The sequence below is a fragment of the Hypomesus nipponensis genome, chromosome 15 (genome assembly GCF_054491055.1).
Source record: "Hypomesus nipponensis isolate SF chromosome 15, ASM5449105v1, whole genome shotgun sequence".
NCBI lineage: Eukaryota > Metazoa > Chordata > Actinopteri > Osmeriformes > Osmeridae > Hypomesus > Hypomesus nipponensis.
Genome location: NC_140375.1, coordinates 3,424,756 through 3,439,055, shown reverse-complemented (window position 1 = coordinate 3,439,055; position 14,300 = coordinate 3,424,756). Strand labels below are relative to the sequence as shown.

The window sequence follows — 14,300 nt, the reverse complement described above, 5'->3', positions numbered from 1 at the left end:
ATAACAGAGGGAAAAGGTTTCCACACTCAAAGACAATATTCAACTTAATGGATCACTGGTTCATAAAGCTGGTCTAATTACACTACATCTTCAGTATCCAGAAGTGGTATTACATCATCCTTGGCCGCAGTTAGTCTTCATTCTGCTGATTCTGAATGTGTGGCCAGAATAAAGAATGCATCCATATTCATTCCTCTGGATGGTTGCCAGGGGTAGAGTAGTCTTACAGCTGGCTCCTGAATGAATTCTTTATTAGCTGTTCCCTAAAAGCATATAAATCAAGTGTCTCTAAAAGGCTACTAAAAACTGCATGCCCAAGCAGAGTGACACGTTGACGAGCACACCTCTCAAATGCCTTAAACACAAGTCGGTGTGATGCTGCGAGGCCAACCGCATTTGTCCAAACGACACCGTCTCGAGTGACAAAGTCTTAGGTTGTACTTGTCACGTATCATATCCCCTCATGTGTCAGACACTGGTGAAGGAAAGTGCTAATGATGTAGGCCAAAAAGGAGGTAAAGAGGGCACCATATTCATTTTTAGCCTATCACCTTGCCACGATGACTGGAGAGAAATGGGCTCGGCATTTTTAGCTTTGAACTCAAATGAGCTGAAACCTCATCCTTTCTGCTTAATAAAGTGCGCGAGTGGCGCTCAGATGCCTGACAACCGCCTTTTCTAGTCGACCCTGTCGCCCTGGCCGTGTCCTTCCGCCCGTGTCGACTCAGGTCATAAACCGATGCCTCCCATTCTGCCTCTCAAGGACAGGTTCAACCTGGTGTTAGCGACCCATTAAACATCCGTCTGTGAAATGGGTTGCACTGACAACTACCAGTATTGTGTGGAGAAGATCGCCCACGCAACATTCGGTTTTGGTGCTTCCCGAGGCAATATTGGTCTTTACCAGCGTGAATCACTTGAAATCAACTAGAAAGCCATATACACACACTATGATGGAAGCTAGTATGTTTCATTGTTTTGTTTTTTAACGATTGGGTGGACACATCCTCTTTTCAGCCATTACTTTTTGGTTTGTTTTTGCATTACTTAGACGGATGCCCTTTAGCCAAATTAGCACTATCAGTAAGCTGTGTAATCAGGCCCTGACACAGTTGGCCTGCATCATCATTAGCTGGAGAAAAAAAGAGCAGATTTGTTGCAGAAGAGGTGTCATAAGTGGCCTGAGAGTGAGTGAGTGAGTGAGTGAGTGAGTGAGTGAGTGAGAGAGAGAGAGAGAGACAGAGAGAGATAGAGAGAGAGAGAGAGAGAGAGAGAGAGAGAGAGAGGAGAGAGAGAGAGAGAGAGAGAGAGAGAGAGAGATAAAGAGAGTCAGCGTCCGTGGGCGAGTCTTGATGTGTGTACTAGTGAGCGTGTATGTGTGTGTATGTGAGATAATAGCCTTAATAACACAGAGCTTCATTTAGGTTTAAACAGTCTCCAGTGACAGCTGTCTTTGACACTTTTAAACATGTTAGCCAGTCGGCTAATTCACAGAAATGCTACTTTGGATCGAGCAATCTGGCTCGGCTTTACTCTGCTATTGAATTGGATTTAATTTCCCAAAGGGTCTGATTTGCTATATTATTTACATGAAATATACCATGGAACTTTAAGAGTTTTGAGTTTTAAAATAAATTCTTGCTATGTTCCCTGGAAACTATAACATGATTTATAGTTTTATCAGGGGCTCAAGTGCACTTTGGAAAGTGAAAGGATTTCGGCACTCTTGCAATACATTCGAAATTCAGTTTCCTACTTCATACACCTTTGATATCTCAAGCAGCAGACACATTGCAGTTACTTAGTCCGCAGAGAAAGTCATGTCTTGATTATGACTTTAGACTTAGGCTATTCCATTATCCTTCTCAGTTACATTTACTGTATATAGTACACCTAATTGCACCAGGGACATCGGAGTCCAGCAAGAAAGTGGCTTTAGCAAATTACAGTGTTTGTTGTCATTCAATGTCATACCAGACATGGGTCTCAGCACAATCAATGCTTATTAACTGAAGGGCTACAGTTTGACAGGATGAGTGGACGTTTGACATTGACAGGCATACATTTGTCCTTGGCTATGTAATTAAAGCTTTGGCACATAGGAATCAATGGAAATCGTATGCGAGAACACATCAGTAAGGCTTTCATTTGTTAGCAACAATGTTTGTATTGTAATGTATTATAATCAAATTTGTTTGTTATCTAGCATTACAAAATGTTCACTGAAAGTGACTGGAAGAAGGCCTCATTAAAATATGGTTACAATATTTCCAAGATAGTAATATTGCCATTTTACCTTAAATGTAGGCTACTGTACAAACAAATGCAAATGTTTAAAAGTGTATAGCCTACTGTAGGCAAAAAGTGTAGGCTATACCTCCAGCAGTTTAAACATTTAAAAATGGTATTACCTATAGCCTACCACACATCCAAACCACAACGTACTAGATCCCAACCTTTACAATTAGAGAAAGCAATTACCACCGAGCCTAATCGGAGAAACTTCCAGACCATTCTTACCTGTGTTGTTTTCTATCACTGGACGGGGAGGTTGGTTTACCACGTCCTTGATGGGAAGGACGCAGAGACATGCTCTTGAAAACCCCGTCCTCTGACAACTCTTCGAGCCTCAACTGCGGGATGATGTGTCCAAAGGCCATGTCTTCCTCAACACGTGGATGCACTGTTTACAATGTATCCCACCACTATCCGGAGTATGTTGCGCTTCGATACTGAAACACTCGCATATTCCTCTCAAATGTAAGCTCACCGCTTGTCTCTATTGTAATCACTTTCAGCAGCACGACTGCTTGGACGATCCGTACCCGGCGGGTGAAATTATGAGTGGGATGCTGCGGAGAAAAACAGCACTCGTCTCTTAACGCACCATCGAGGTCGTGCGGTTCGCTCCCTCCACAAGATGGGTGGCAGGAGCGGGACAGTTTCAGGAGGACCACGTGCCTGTGCGGGCATACGTCGGTAACGAGAAGAAGGCCATCTCTCTCTGATGAGAAGACCCCAATTTATGCAGCCTGGTTTCCAAGCAATAAAACAATATGCTGGTGTGCAAGCTTTGTGGATATTTCATTTAGTAGACGCTTGTCAATCAGAACCATTATTTATACTGATTGTGGTTATTGTTTGGGTTTTTTAAGGATTACATATGTTTGGAAAACAAAACATATGTATAGCTCTGAACACTTGGGCAATACTGTGATGTCAAGGGTATATCCTGCCTCTTACTCTGAGGATAGCCCGGTCATCACTTGTGAAGCTTAATCAATTAGCTCTCCTCCATTGAACTTAATGTAGTCCACTCAGCATCTGCCAAAAAAACAAGTCTTAAGGGCCTGGGATAATTTGATTATTAAATATATCTCATGCCAATTTGGCCTGCTCCCATTTTGTTGCACTGGGGCTCTATTAAAAGAATCCTTCTATGGCTTCAATTAACAATATAATGGCTTTTTGCTTCAAGCAGGTAGTTTACTTTACTGATATAAATGTCTAAATTACTCTTCCTAGTTCAGTGTCAATCAGTGTTGGTGAATTCAATAGTCTATAAAGTGATTTACACAACACATTTACACAATCATAACCTAGAAGACTAGGGTGCAGTACTGCTTTTACCAACCAAGGTTGCTAGCCAGTGGGGCTTATATTGTTGAATGTCCTGTAAATTAAAGGTTGAGTAAAAAATGTTTTACTCGTTCACAATTTAGTTGCAACAGACTGGGCTGATCTGTACACCCCATCCAAATGAATACTATTACTTTTTATTAGGAAATAGTAGCACTGAGTGGATGTTAAAAATAGCATTCTATTAACCTCTCTGTTTGACTTTATGGCACGGCTGTAATTAGTGTAGTCGTTAGACAGTGAAATGTGTTTTAAATGTGGGTCACAGTACAACACTCATTATCCTCAGAAAATCACTATTAGGACTTCTTGTTAAAAGTCTGTGGTGTACAGTTTGTGTTCAGTTTTACAGAACCTCAAACCGTTTCATGTCAGCCCTCAATAGTTCTGTCCACCAGCCAGCTGGCTATGACACAGAGCTGTAACATTGACAAGCAGTGCTTTGTGGCCCACTACATTCAGACTGATTTAACTGTTTTAAATGGGAACCAATGTGCCATCACTTAGGGTCTACTGTAAAGGGCTTGCATTCGGTCATGTCATTTTGAGACATGACGAATGCTGCTTAAAAGTCAAACATACTGAACATCACATGTTTGATTTTGCTGGTAAACACAATGCTCTCATTGGCTCATCTTAGTGAGTTGAAGCATCAACATGTGCAGGCATTGCGTTCTTTTTACATAGCGTTTTACCACCAGAGGGTGCTGTAGTCATGTCTAGTCAGAGGACTGCTCTCAAGGTGCACACTCTGTGATGCAGTGCATCAATCGTGTTTTCCTACAGCAAGAAGAGTGTCCAGAGTTCCCGTCTAGCTTGATAATTACAATTGCAAGCAAATTCACAATTTTACAAATTGTTTTCTTCGTTGGATCTGTGCGCCAGATAAGGTGATAAGGATCTGTCAATATCTCATCAAATCTAGTTTTGGGATTATCTTCAGATAGCACCAGGGGGCAGAATTCAATAAGCGTAGAGCTCAAGTCTGTTTTTAGTTTCCAAGTAAACAACTGAGAGCAGTATTCAACATTTTGTTTCGAGATTGAAAAGGGGGATCAGCAGATAGGATAGGGTTCTAAGAAGGATACCAAAGCTTGCAAGGTAATGTAATCATGAAGTATTTTTCTTTATTCCTTTGATTGTCCCTTCAAAGTGTGTCTCATACCTGTGCGATGATCCATTACAGTAAACGTTTCTGTCTCCCCGCGTTGCATGTGTGTACGTGTGTCTGTGCGAGTTAATGTGTGTGTTTGTGTATGAGGGGGTGGGTAACAATGTCCTTACACACGGTTAACCAAGTGGAACCAAAGGGCACAGACGCGTGGGAGCAGAGAGAGGAGAAATATGATCTGGGCCGAGAAATGTGACGTTGAATATGTATGTGAGGACTCGAAATGATGCAAATGTCTCAACAAGCAAACAGATGTCAGGGAAAACTGTGTTTTACGTGGTATGTAACATTTCAAGGCATTGTATTACTTCTCGCGTCTGCGTGGACTTAAATCCTCTCTCCTCTTGCTTACAGGACAATACATCCTCTAATCCGCATATTTACAGTGACGTGTCATTGTATCATTGTTCCATGGCTTTTCCTTGAACAAGGAATAGAGACCCAAACTCCACCCTGTCTCTTTCAGCAGGTTTGACACATACAGTCCATCTCTGCAGTTCAACACATTGTCAACATAGGAGGAATTTTTCAGAGGAAAAAAGATGAATGTCAGTCAATAAATGCCTGACAGGTCAATAGATATCTCTGACCTCACTGTCATGGACGCACGATTCACGCTGAGAGGCCAAGGAGAAGCACTTAAGCCTCAGAAGGAAGCCTCTGATGGGAAATGCCATCACCAGGCATCCTGTCACTGGGAGACTGGGGATCATGAGGCCTATTAGTGACAGAGCGCACTGCAAGTGCGGTCCTTCTCTCAGCTAAACATCTTCATTGACTGTTAGTTTTATGCAATTGTTACCTCCACTGAAAACAACTTGTCTTCTGCATTGTCTGCAGTTGTCCGACTGAAGCAAAACAAGATGCCACCGTGCATTGTAACTTGTCATTGAATATTTTATTTGCAAATGAATAACTCAGAAGTCGTAAAAATATACATTTTTTTTTACTTGTGATATTTACATGGATTGTTTTTGTCAAAACAAACAGTACCGCTTTACAAAACCAAAGAGAAGCGACTGTGAAAATATGATGATGAGTAAAAAGGAAAATGGTGACTTCTATTTCCCTTTTATTACACCGTGCTGAGTTGTGTCCCTCTGACATCCAGACAAGGTCATCGCAGACAGACCCAACCACCCAGAACCCTCACCGGCGATGAGAACAGCACACAAAAAGTGCAAAGTACGTGGATTAAGAAACAAAAAGATAAAAATAAAAACAAGAAGGAAAGAAAGCTTCATAAAACATTTCTGTGTATATTTACAATTGTACTTTTTTTCTTTTTTTCTTCTTCTGCCAAATACAGGTATGTTACATCAAAGCAAAGCATTCCCCTTCTCGATTCGCGTCGACATGCACGTCCTTTGCTTTTCTTTGCTGAAGTGGACATCTTTCGCCACCTCCGTTTCACCCTAAATGCCAACACTTCAGACTCCTCCCATTTCAGAAGCAGGCCAATCAACACAGTCAGAACTTCACTTTGCCATGCTTGACTGCTTTGTCTGAAAAACGGCTTTAAGAACACAAAAAGTGGTGGCTACATAAGATTTATATTCCTCTAATATAATGCAGGATAATCATAACATGAATCTTTGTTCACTTATTGTACCTTAGAATGTCGATAACAATACACAGTGGTGCCACTGTAGACCAGAATACAAGCTGTGTTGAAACTGAGAGGTGGAAAACCTCCATCTTAAAATCACCACAGCTCAGACAAAAAAAAAAAAAACCCTCAAGATTAATTTGTTGGAAACCGAGTGAGTTTGTCAGTCCACAAAGCTGGCACAGATGAGAGGAGAGGCAACGTGAGGGCTCATAAACTGGGGAATTTGCCACCTGAGACCTCCAGTTGCTGGAAAGCAAATCAAAAAAGCCAAAGGAATTTAACAGCTGGAAGACAAGCATCCCATCCTACATCGGGCTCCATCTATATAGAGACAGTGCAGGGAATGTAAATGTGAGAGCCTGCATTTCTGTCTCGATATCAACGCTGTTATCCCCGACCCTCCACTTCTCAGGTTTCTCTCAAAACGGCGTCAAAGCCTCTGGATCGGGGAGTGTTGAGATGCATAGCAGCCCCTGTGTGTGTTTATTTGTGTTAGTGTCATGGTTGATGCACTGTACGATGCATCGTTCTGTTAACTATGGTGGAAGGGCACCATCAGTCAGTCATAATACTTTCCGACATTCCATCCATCCCAATTATCCTGAACAGAACAAGTATGACTATTCGTGCTTTTGGTTCTGTTTGATTGTGTGTGAGTGTGCGTGTAGAATGGTGCATGGCAGAGTGCATTAAAAAACTGCAGCATGCCACCAACCTCCTTGTAGATGAGTATGAATTATGGACAGGCCATGTCTCAAGATACCACTGCCGCTAGCGAAAACAAGATTGCTGTCTGTGGAAGTGAATTGAATTGTGTGAGCGTATAAAGTCAGAGGAAGTCAAATAAACACTGTGTGTCAGTGGCCACATCATTCTGGAGAGGTCATGGCTGGCCTGTTCCCTCTCTCTCCACCCTCGAATGAACAGCCAACACGAGCGAATGCGTGGGCGTGGCTGGAAACAGCCCATTTCTTCCTTTGGTCAAAAGGACTCTTCCTCCTTAGTACTCCCCCAGCGTTATCTCATCTATTAAATTAAATGACATCATGTGCATATATCTATCTGTATGTACAATATAAAACAACACTATGAATACAGAATGTACACTGATCCTGCGCACACAAATTGCCATATCATTGAGAAGATGTCTGCAGTCTGCACTGTGACAAGGTTGCACGTGATATCGTTTTGTTAGCTATGTGACGTTGGAGCTCTCAGTGTCTAAGCCGCTGTGATTTCGTGTCTTTTCAAACACTAAATAGAGAACAGCAACTTGTGTGTAGACGACAAGGACGGAAAACAAAAGCGTCAATAGGGATTGCAAAGGCACACTAAATAGGCTACTTGTCTTTTTTATTACGTCCATTCAAACTGCACAGTTTTCCACTGAGATGGAGCTACCGATAGGGAGCATCGCGGACGTCACAGCCCGACCAATGAACAGCAAGAGACTTCCACCAATGAAACAGCAATCTGGTGCCATACTATTGTTATGGGTCCTAATAAAGTACCTTGGGTGATACCATACTATACATGCTATACAATTAGAACCTTCCATTTCTTCACCATTCAATCATCGACAGTATTGTTAGGTTACCATTTCAAGGTAATTCATGCCTATACTGGATATCCATTAAATACCTTAGGGAGCGAGAAAAATAATTCTACCAACCATCTTTGTTCAACACACATTCATGGTGTTTTGTGACCGATTTTGGTTTAATAAAAAAATAGCAAAAGGTAAATGAAGTAGAAAAGAAACAATGACCCAGTGTTGGGATTGGTGGCACTTCTTTGGGTAGAAACACACGTCTCTTACCCTTAACAACCTTTTGAGACTTAACAGGATAGACAGAAATAAAAAATAGAACAGACACAATTCTAAGGAAACAGACAAAAGAAAAGAAGAATCAGGACTCGCAAATGTTCTTATCATAGGTACAATATATTCTTAGTCATTTATCCCTACCAATCTTACTAACTAAACCTAAACATACAATTTATTAATGTGGGCAGGTTTTCCGGAACACATATCCATAGCGGTGTGACGGAGATAAAACAATTACATTTCTTATAACATACATTTCCTCATTCAAGAGAAGCAGAGTCCGGGGTTTTGTCGAGAATGTCGTGATGAAGTACTTAATGCATCAGAGAGCATTTTGGCGGATGATGTAACGTGTGTCCACAGTTCACCCACTGTCTGAAGGGGATATGGACTTTGTGGTTTCAAGCAGTTGTTCAAAGCTGCAAGCAGGAAGTGGTGTGGTTACATCAGTCAGAGACATCATTGGCCCAAAATAAAAGGTGCCGTCCTCACTCAAACCCTCCCTTCCGCATCAACAAGGGCTTGCCAGCAGGACATCTCCATCGGCAACCAGCTCTGACTTTTGGATATCTTGTCTTTATTCACCCATCCATTCATTTATCCGGTATTCTTTTATTCCCTCCTTCCTCTGTACGCCTGTCCCTTTGATTCCATAAATAAATAAAAAGCTCCACTCGGGATTCTTCCACCTCACCACACACAATTCGTCCCCGTGCATTCCGAAAAGTTGAAAGAAATAAAGCTCAAAAAGAAGTTTTTTCTGCCTGTGGCCGAGAGACCCAAACAGAAGCAACTCCTCCTTCTGGGGTCTCCGTTCGTTTTGTTGCTTTCTTGAATTCAATAGGGGGCAAGCATGTCTTATGTTCCCTTTTTTAAGTATGCATTCATTGAAAGTTTTTTTGTTTTTGTTTGGGGGGGGGGGCGGGGGGGTGGGGTGGGGTTCTGTTGTTGACTCTTTTAATGACATCCTTTTTACTCGTTGCATTTCTTGGTTTATGGAACAGTGTGCGTCTTCGAAGGGAAGATCGAGGGAGAGGGTACAGGAGCTCGGATGGGACGCGGGGATCTTACGCGTTCTAGCAGGAAGCGGGGAGGGGGGGGGGGGGGTCGGGGTTGGGGGTGTCTCTCTGTCGTCCTATACAGTTTGAAAGGCTTTGGTCTGGGCGGGGACCATGAGGGTGGGGGGCGTGCTGCTCGTGAGGTTCCTGGAGTTGAATTTGGGAGTGACGGGGGGCTCCGGGGTTTTGGGCGCCACCACGGAGTTGTAGGCCGGGGGGGACTGGGGGAAGCCGGGGGGTTGTCCGTTCTCCTTGAGGGTGGCCACGGGCGGAGGGCGGGGGCCCCGGGGGCCCCGGGGCACGCTGTTGTGGACCATGGACTGCGTGGAGGAGGCCCCGGAGCGGGAGCTGCCAGAGCGGGAAGAGGAGAGGGAGTTGGGCTTCACCAGCTTGGCCTTGGGAGCCTCAGCATCTTCCCTGGGAGACGGGAAGCACAACATGGAAGAGACCGTGACATTTCTGCTGTATTGGCTTGAAGAAAACAGAGACACACACCCACACAGACAACCTGAGGTGACAGACAAGTGGAGAAAGCCCATGCGGAAAGGGCAAGGCTGTTCTGTGGTGCATCAGTGCCCGGGAAGAACTTCCGGAACATCTGGGTTCTATCGAATCGTTTCTCATCTGGGTCTAAATCGAACACATGAAACCAACTACCAGCACCCCACCCTTCCCAGCCCCCTCCTAACAGAAGCTACAGAACCTAGGATTGACAGTCCCTCTTAGGACCCTGTGAGACCTGGTTTAAATTCACAACATTAAATTTAAACCGCATCTTTTTGCTCTCTTTTTTTTTGAAAGACCACATTTAGAGAGCTAAAAGTGACGTTGTCATTTTACAACCAGGAGTCTTACACGGTTAGGAAGCACTCAGTAGCTACAAATGGCATGTAAACAGGAAACACCTCCTCAAGTCTGCATTATTTACCCAGCGTCATTCCCGAACTGGCTGCATAATTCATTGTACGGTATAACTGGCAATAAGCAGCTACATAGGCTGTGAGCTGTATCAACATTTTTTGCTGCTGTGAGATGTCTTTAACAGTCTGCAGGCTCCAGTTTACAGTTACTTGTGCTTTGAGACACAGACACAGCTGTGAGCTACACCTTGTCTCGACACAACCGTTTTGCCAGTGAGTCCCTGGGTGCCGAACCAATGCGAAAAGAAGACTCTTAAAAAGCAGTCGATATTGCACTTGACCTTGTAGCAGACACACATTCTGTACAAACGCGTGGACACACCTGCACACAGACACACACACACACACTCGCACACACACACACACACACACACACACACACCCTCAATACACCCATGCCACATGATCCATAGAAACACACATTTCTGAGGTACTGACCTGATCTCGTTAGGAGTCTCCTCCTCCTCATACTTCTTCTTCTCCTTCTTACGGAACACCAGCCAGATGATCAAGATGATGATGAGGACGCCGAAGGATACTCCCACCACAGCCCCCGCCATCACGCCCATCCCCCTCACATCTGCGAACGAGAGATGGGTACGATTTTACGATGGCCGCGCTCGACCGCGGAATCGACAGCACGTGGACCTGTTTACGTCCGCGTGCGCTTGTGCGCGCGTGAATGATGCGCACAGGTATTCTCGACGTCGTCGTGTTGAAATGAAAGTGGATGGTTGCTGAAGACATGCTTCCCCCCAAAAAATAACTTGTATTAAACACATCAAATCATTTCCCGTTACGCTGCTATAGGCTGTCACATCCCCAATGGTTCACCTCATTTTGACCGCACAGTTCCCCTGCTTCTGCAAATCTATTTGTGTGACATTGAAACATGGCTGTTTGAGAATAGCGGGTGACCAATGGCCACTGATTTGCAGGTAGAGTCCCCTGTGCTGGCTTACAGAGGGGCAAGGAGAAGGAAGGGGGGGCGGGGGTGAGGGGAAAACGAATTTTCAGGGGCCACTGGAAACTACAGCCATCCATCACCATCGAGGCGGAGCAGGGGCGGAGAGATAGAGCACGCGCCGGCTGTACTACTCACACTGCATGGTGACTTCGATGATGCAGTTCTCCTCGCCGACATCATTACTGGCAGTGCACTTGTAGACACCTGCGCTGTCCTTGGTCAGGTTCCTCAGCGTGACGATCTCGGGGTTCTTCAGGTCTAAGAGAATGAGACACGACACACAACGCTGTCACATGTCGCGTTCCCTCGGTTGGAATTCATATGCAGTTGCGCAATTACCTTGTGGAGCGATTCACGGCCCGCAGTGTGTTCATCAACGCTTTCTGATGATGTTTCGTTCGGTGTCTGCTTGTAGCAATTTACATAAGCACATTCTGAATTCTCGAATTCTATTCTATTCTATTCTGCTGATGGAGTGCAGGTAATATTCGTCGTGACTGTGTGTTATAATGAAGCTGTTTGGGTAGGAGTTCCCCTTGCTTTCGTTCAGCCTGACTCGGCGGGGTTTGGGGCGGACACGCCTGTCTGACTGTGTCAGTTCTGATGCATCACACTGGCTGGGCAAGGGGCAGAGGAGGCTGACTGGCAAATGTTTATCTTGGGCCTGCGAGAGATTGGACGCGGTGTGAGTAAGCGTGGGCCATGATTGAAGAGGAGAGGCTCGTAGCGCTGTGAGAGGACGTGCGTGTGTGTGTGTGTGCGGAAGGGGGGGAGACTTTGTCTGGGAGAGCGACGGAGTTCCACAGGGCTAGTCGATGCTTACTCACCCCCCAACCATGACAGGCACGCGACCGTCCTGTTCAGTGGACCAATGAATAATGGCTGACGTCCGTGTGTTTTATCGCCCAATGAAAACTAATTAGACTGAACAGGTGTTGTTTCATGGAGGTCATTCATTTGGAGGTTTTCGTCTGGGCCCGGCACGTGCCACCGCTACTGTTGGTTGGGCACGGGGAAATAGGTGGCAAAGTAACGGAGGTGTGTTTGTCTGCCTCAGGGGATCTACTTGTCAGTTGAAGGGGACACGCGATCCCCATTCGTGTCCTCCCCGTTAGAAAGCCACGATGGCGAGTCTGGAGCGCAGGTGTGTTCAGGGGGGTTGCAGGCGCTCGAGCCGCGGAGCTTACAGCTCCTCGGTGCCGCGCGTTGTCGCGTCAAGGGGGACGGATGCCGTTTACACACTGCAGTAATCCTCTTACCTATCAGCGCCAGAGGAGGGAGTTTCCCCACACTCTTGCCCTTGTCCAGGACCCTCTCCCACTTGTAGCTGATGGGGTCGGAGCCGTCGCTGGACTTGCAGCTCAGCTTGACGTCGCTGCCCTCCAGAAGTTTACCGTCCATCCAGCATCGGGGTTTGGAAGGCTTGACTGTGGGACACAACAAACAGCAAAGGCTTAACCACGCCTGCATGGCTTGCGACGCGAAACCAGCCACAGGGTGGCAAGCGAACGACAATGAGAGATACTCGATCGGAGGTGATTGTTGAATGAGAGGCTGGTCATTGCTGCGCGCAGGCGGGATCCAGCAGCGAGGCGATACACAACAGTCAAATAAGAACAATGGCAGTAGAGGACATAGAGACCAGCCTGAGGAGAGAAAACAGATCCCATCAACAGAGCCTGTTGTCTCAGGCCCATGTCAAAGGGCCTCAGGTCTGAATCGAGGTCCGACGGCCGGCAGTCACTTTGCATCTCCAGGTCAGAAGTCCAGCAGCCTGAGGATCAGAGCGATAGATGGCCCGCCCTGCCCTGGGCTCTCGTGGCTCTTTATAGAACAGCTGCTCCCTCTCTCCCCACCCCCCTCTCTGTATTCCTCCACTGGTGCACTTCCACAGAGACCAGTCAGCTCTCATGGCCAGTAAGGGGTGTGATGAGAGGGAGAAGGGGAGTAGAGGGGCTTCTGCCGTGCACTTCACAGCTCTGTCAGGGCCAGTTAGGGCTAACTGTCGCAGAAACAGTGCACGCACACACACACAAACACAAACACATACATACGCTCAGGACCAGGACCAGCCAGCCGGCCAGCCAGCCGCCAACTACGCTGCCAACCCATTATCTTAGCGTCGGGAGCGAGGGAGAAATGCAAATGTTCTTCTCTCAAAATCGAAAGTGTCACCGCAAAGCTGAGGGCAAATTGTAAAAATTGTGGCGCTAACTCACTGAAATGTCTTTATGGAGAAGAAAGAGGGTGGGGGGGGGGAGATAGAGGGGGGAAGGATTAAGAGAGTGTTCCATTAAAGAACCAATAACCGCTGGTTCAACTAATCTCCCATGATGTTTTAATAAATCGGCTGCTTCGTGACATTGAGAATGATCTTGCTCGTCCCTTTGGATTCCTCGGCAGGCTTTGTGGAGCTGCTGCTCTCCATTCGCTGTCTGTCCTTCAAAGCCGTTTGGCTGCTCGAGATACGCAGAGATGAATTTACCACTGCCTAAGTTCAAACTAAGCCATTTTTAAACCGATCTGCCAAAGCCGCTGTGTGTTGCGCCGAAGGAAAAACAAAGGAGCAAGGAAGAGAAATAAAGAACCAACACAATGGCGTCTTTGCGACGGCTAATGCAGTCCAACGGGCTTTGTCATCCTTCTGAAGGCTGAATGACAGCTCGGATCTCCTCACATATTCATAATTGAAAACAGATCAACGCTACTTAATTCACATTTGGAGGCTCGCCTGCAGTTTATTCCATGACCGCAAACTTTTTTTGTTCCTCAAATCATGATACAACATAACTCATTCATTATTTTGTACAAAGTTGACAAGTTGAGGTCAAGTTCCAATGTCTATAATCTATCTTATTCTGCCACATTGACGACCACACGAGCTCTATTGGCTCCATAACTTGTAGTCAAAGACTACAGTGCTCATCAAAACAACCAAAAGAACCCAAACAAAAGCAGACAACGGCAACCGGGCAAATTGGATCACTCCGTCTGAATCAAATTGAATCATTAGATCGGTTAGCATGACGGAGGAAATGCACTAGGCTAATCGGCAAGCGATTACGTGTTTGTGTGTGTGTGTGTGTGTGTGTGTGTGTGTGAGAG

At 45.6% G+C, this 14,300-nt stretch overlaps 1 protein-coding gene across 1 annotated transcript in view; it reads right to left on the bottom strand.

Moving 5' to 3' along the window:
- Nucleotides 1-9,385: 9,385 nt before the first annotated feature.
- Nucleotides 9,386-14,300, bottom strand: part of clmpb (CXADR like membrane protein b) — a 48,134-nt gene continuing 43,219 nt past the window's right edge. The window contains exons 4-7 of the mRNA XM_084674798.1: nucleotides 12,455-12,622; nucleotides 11,331-11,453; nucleotides 10,667-10,808; nucleotides 9,386-9,725 (exon numbers count right to left, since the gene is read on the bottom strand). Coding sequence (XP_084530924.1) covers nucleotides 9,386-9,725; nucleotides 10,667-10,808; nucleotides 11,331-11,453; nucleotides 12,455-12,622 — 773 coding nt within the window. The remainder of the gene's footprint in view (nucleotides 9,726-10,666; nucleotides 10,809-11,330; nucleotides 11,454-12,454; nucleotides 12,623-14,300) is intronic.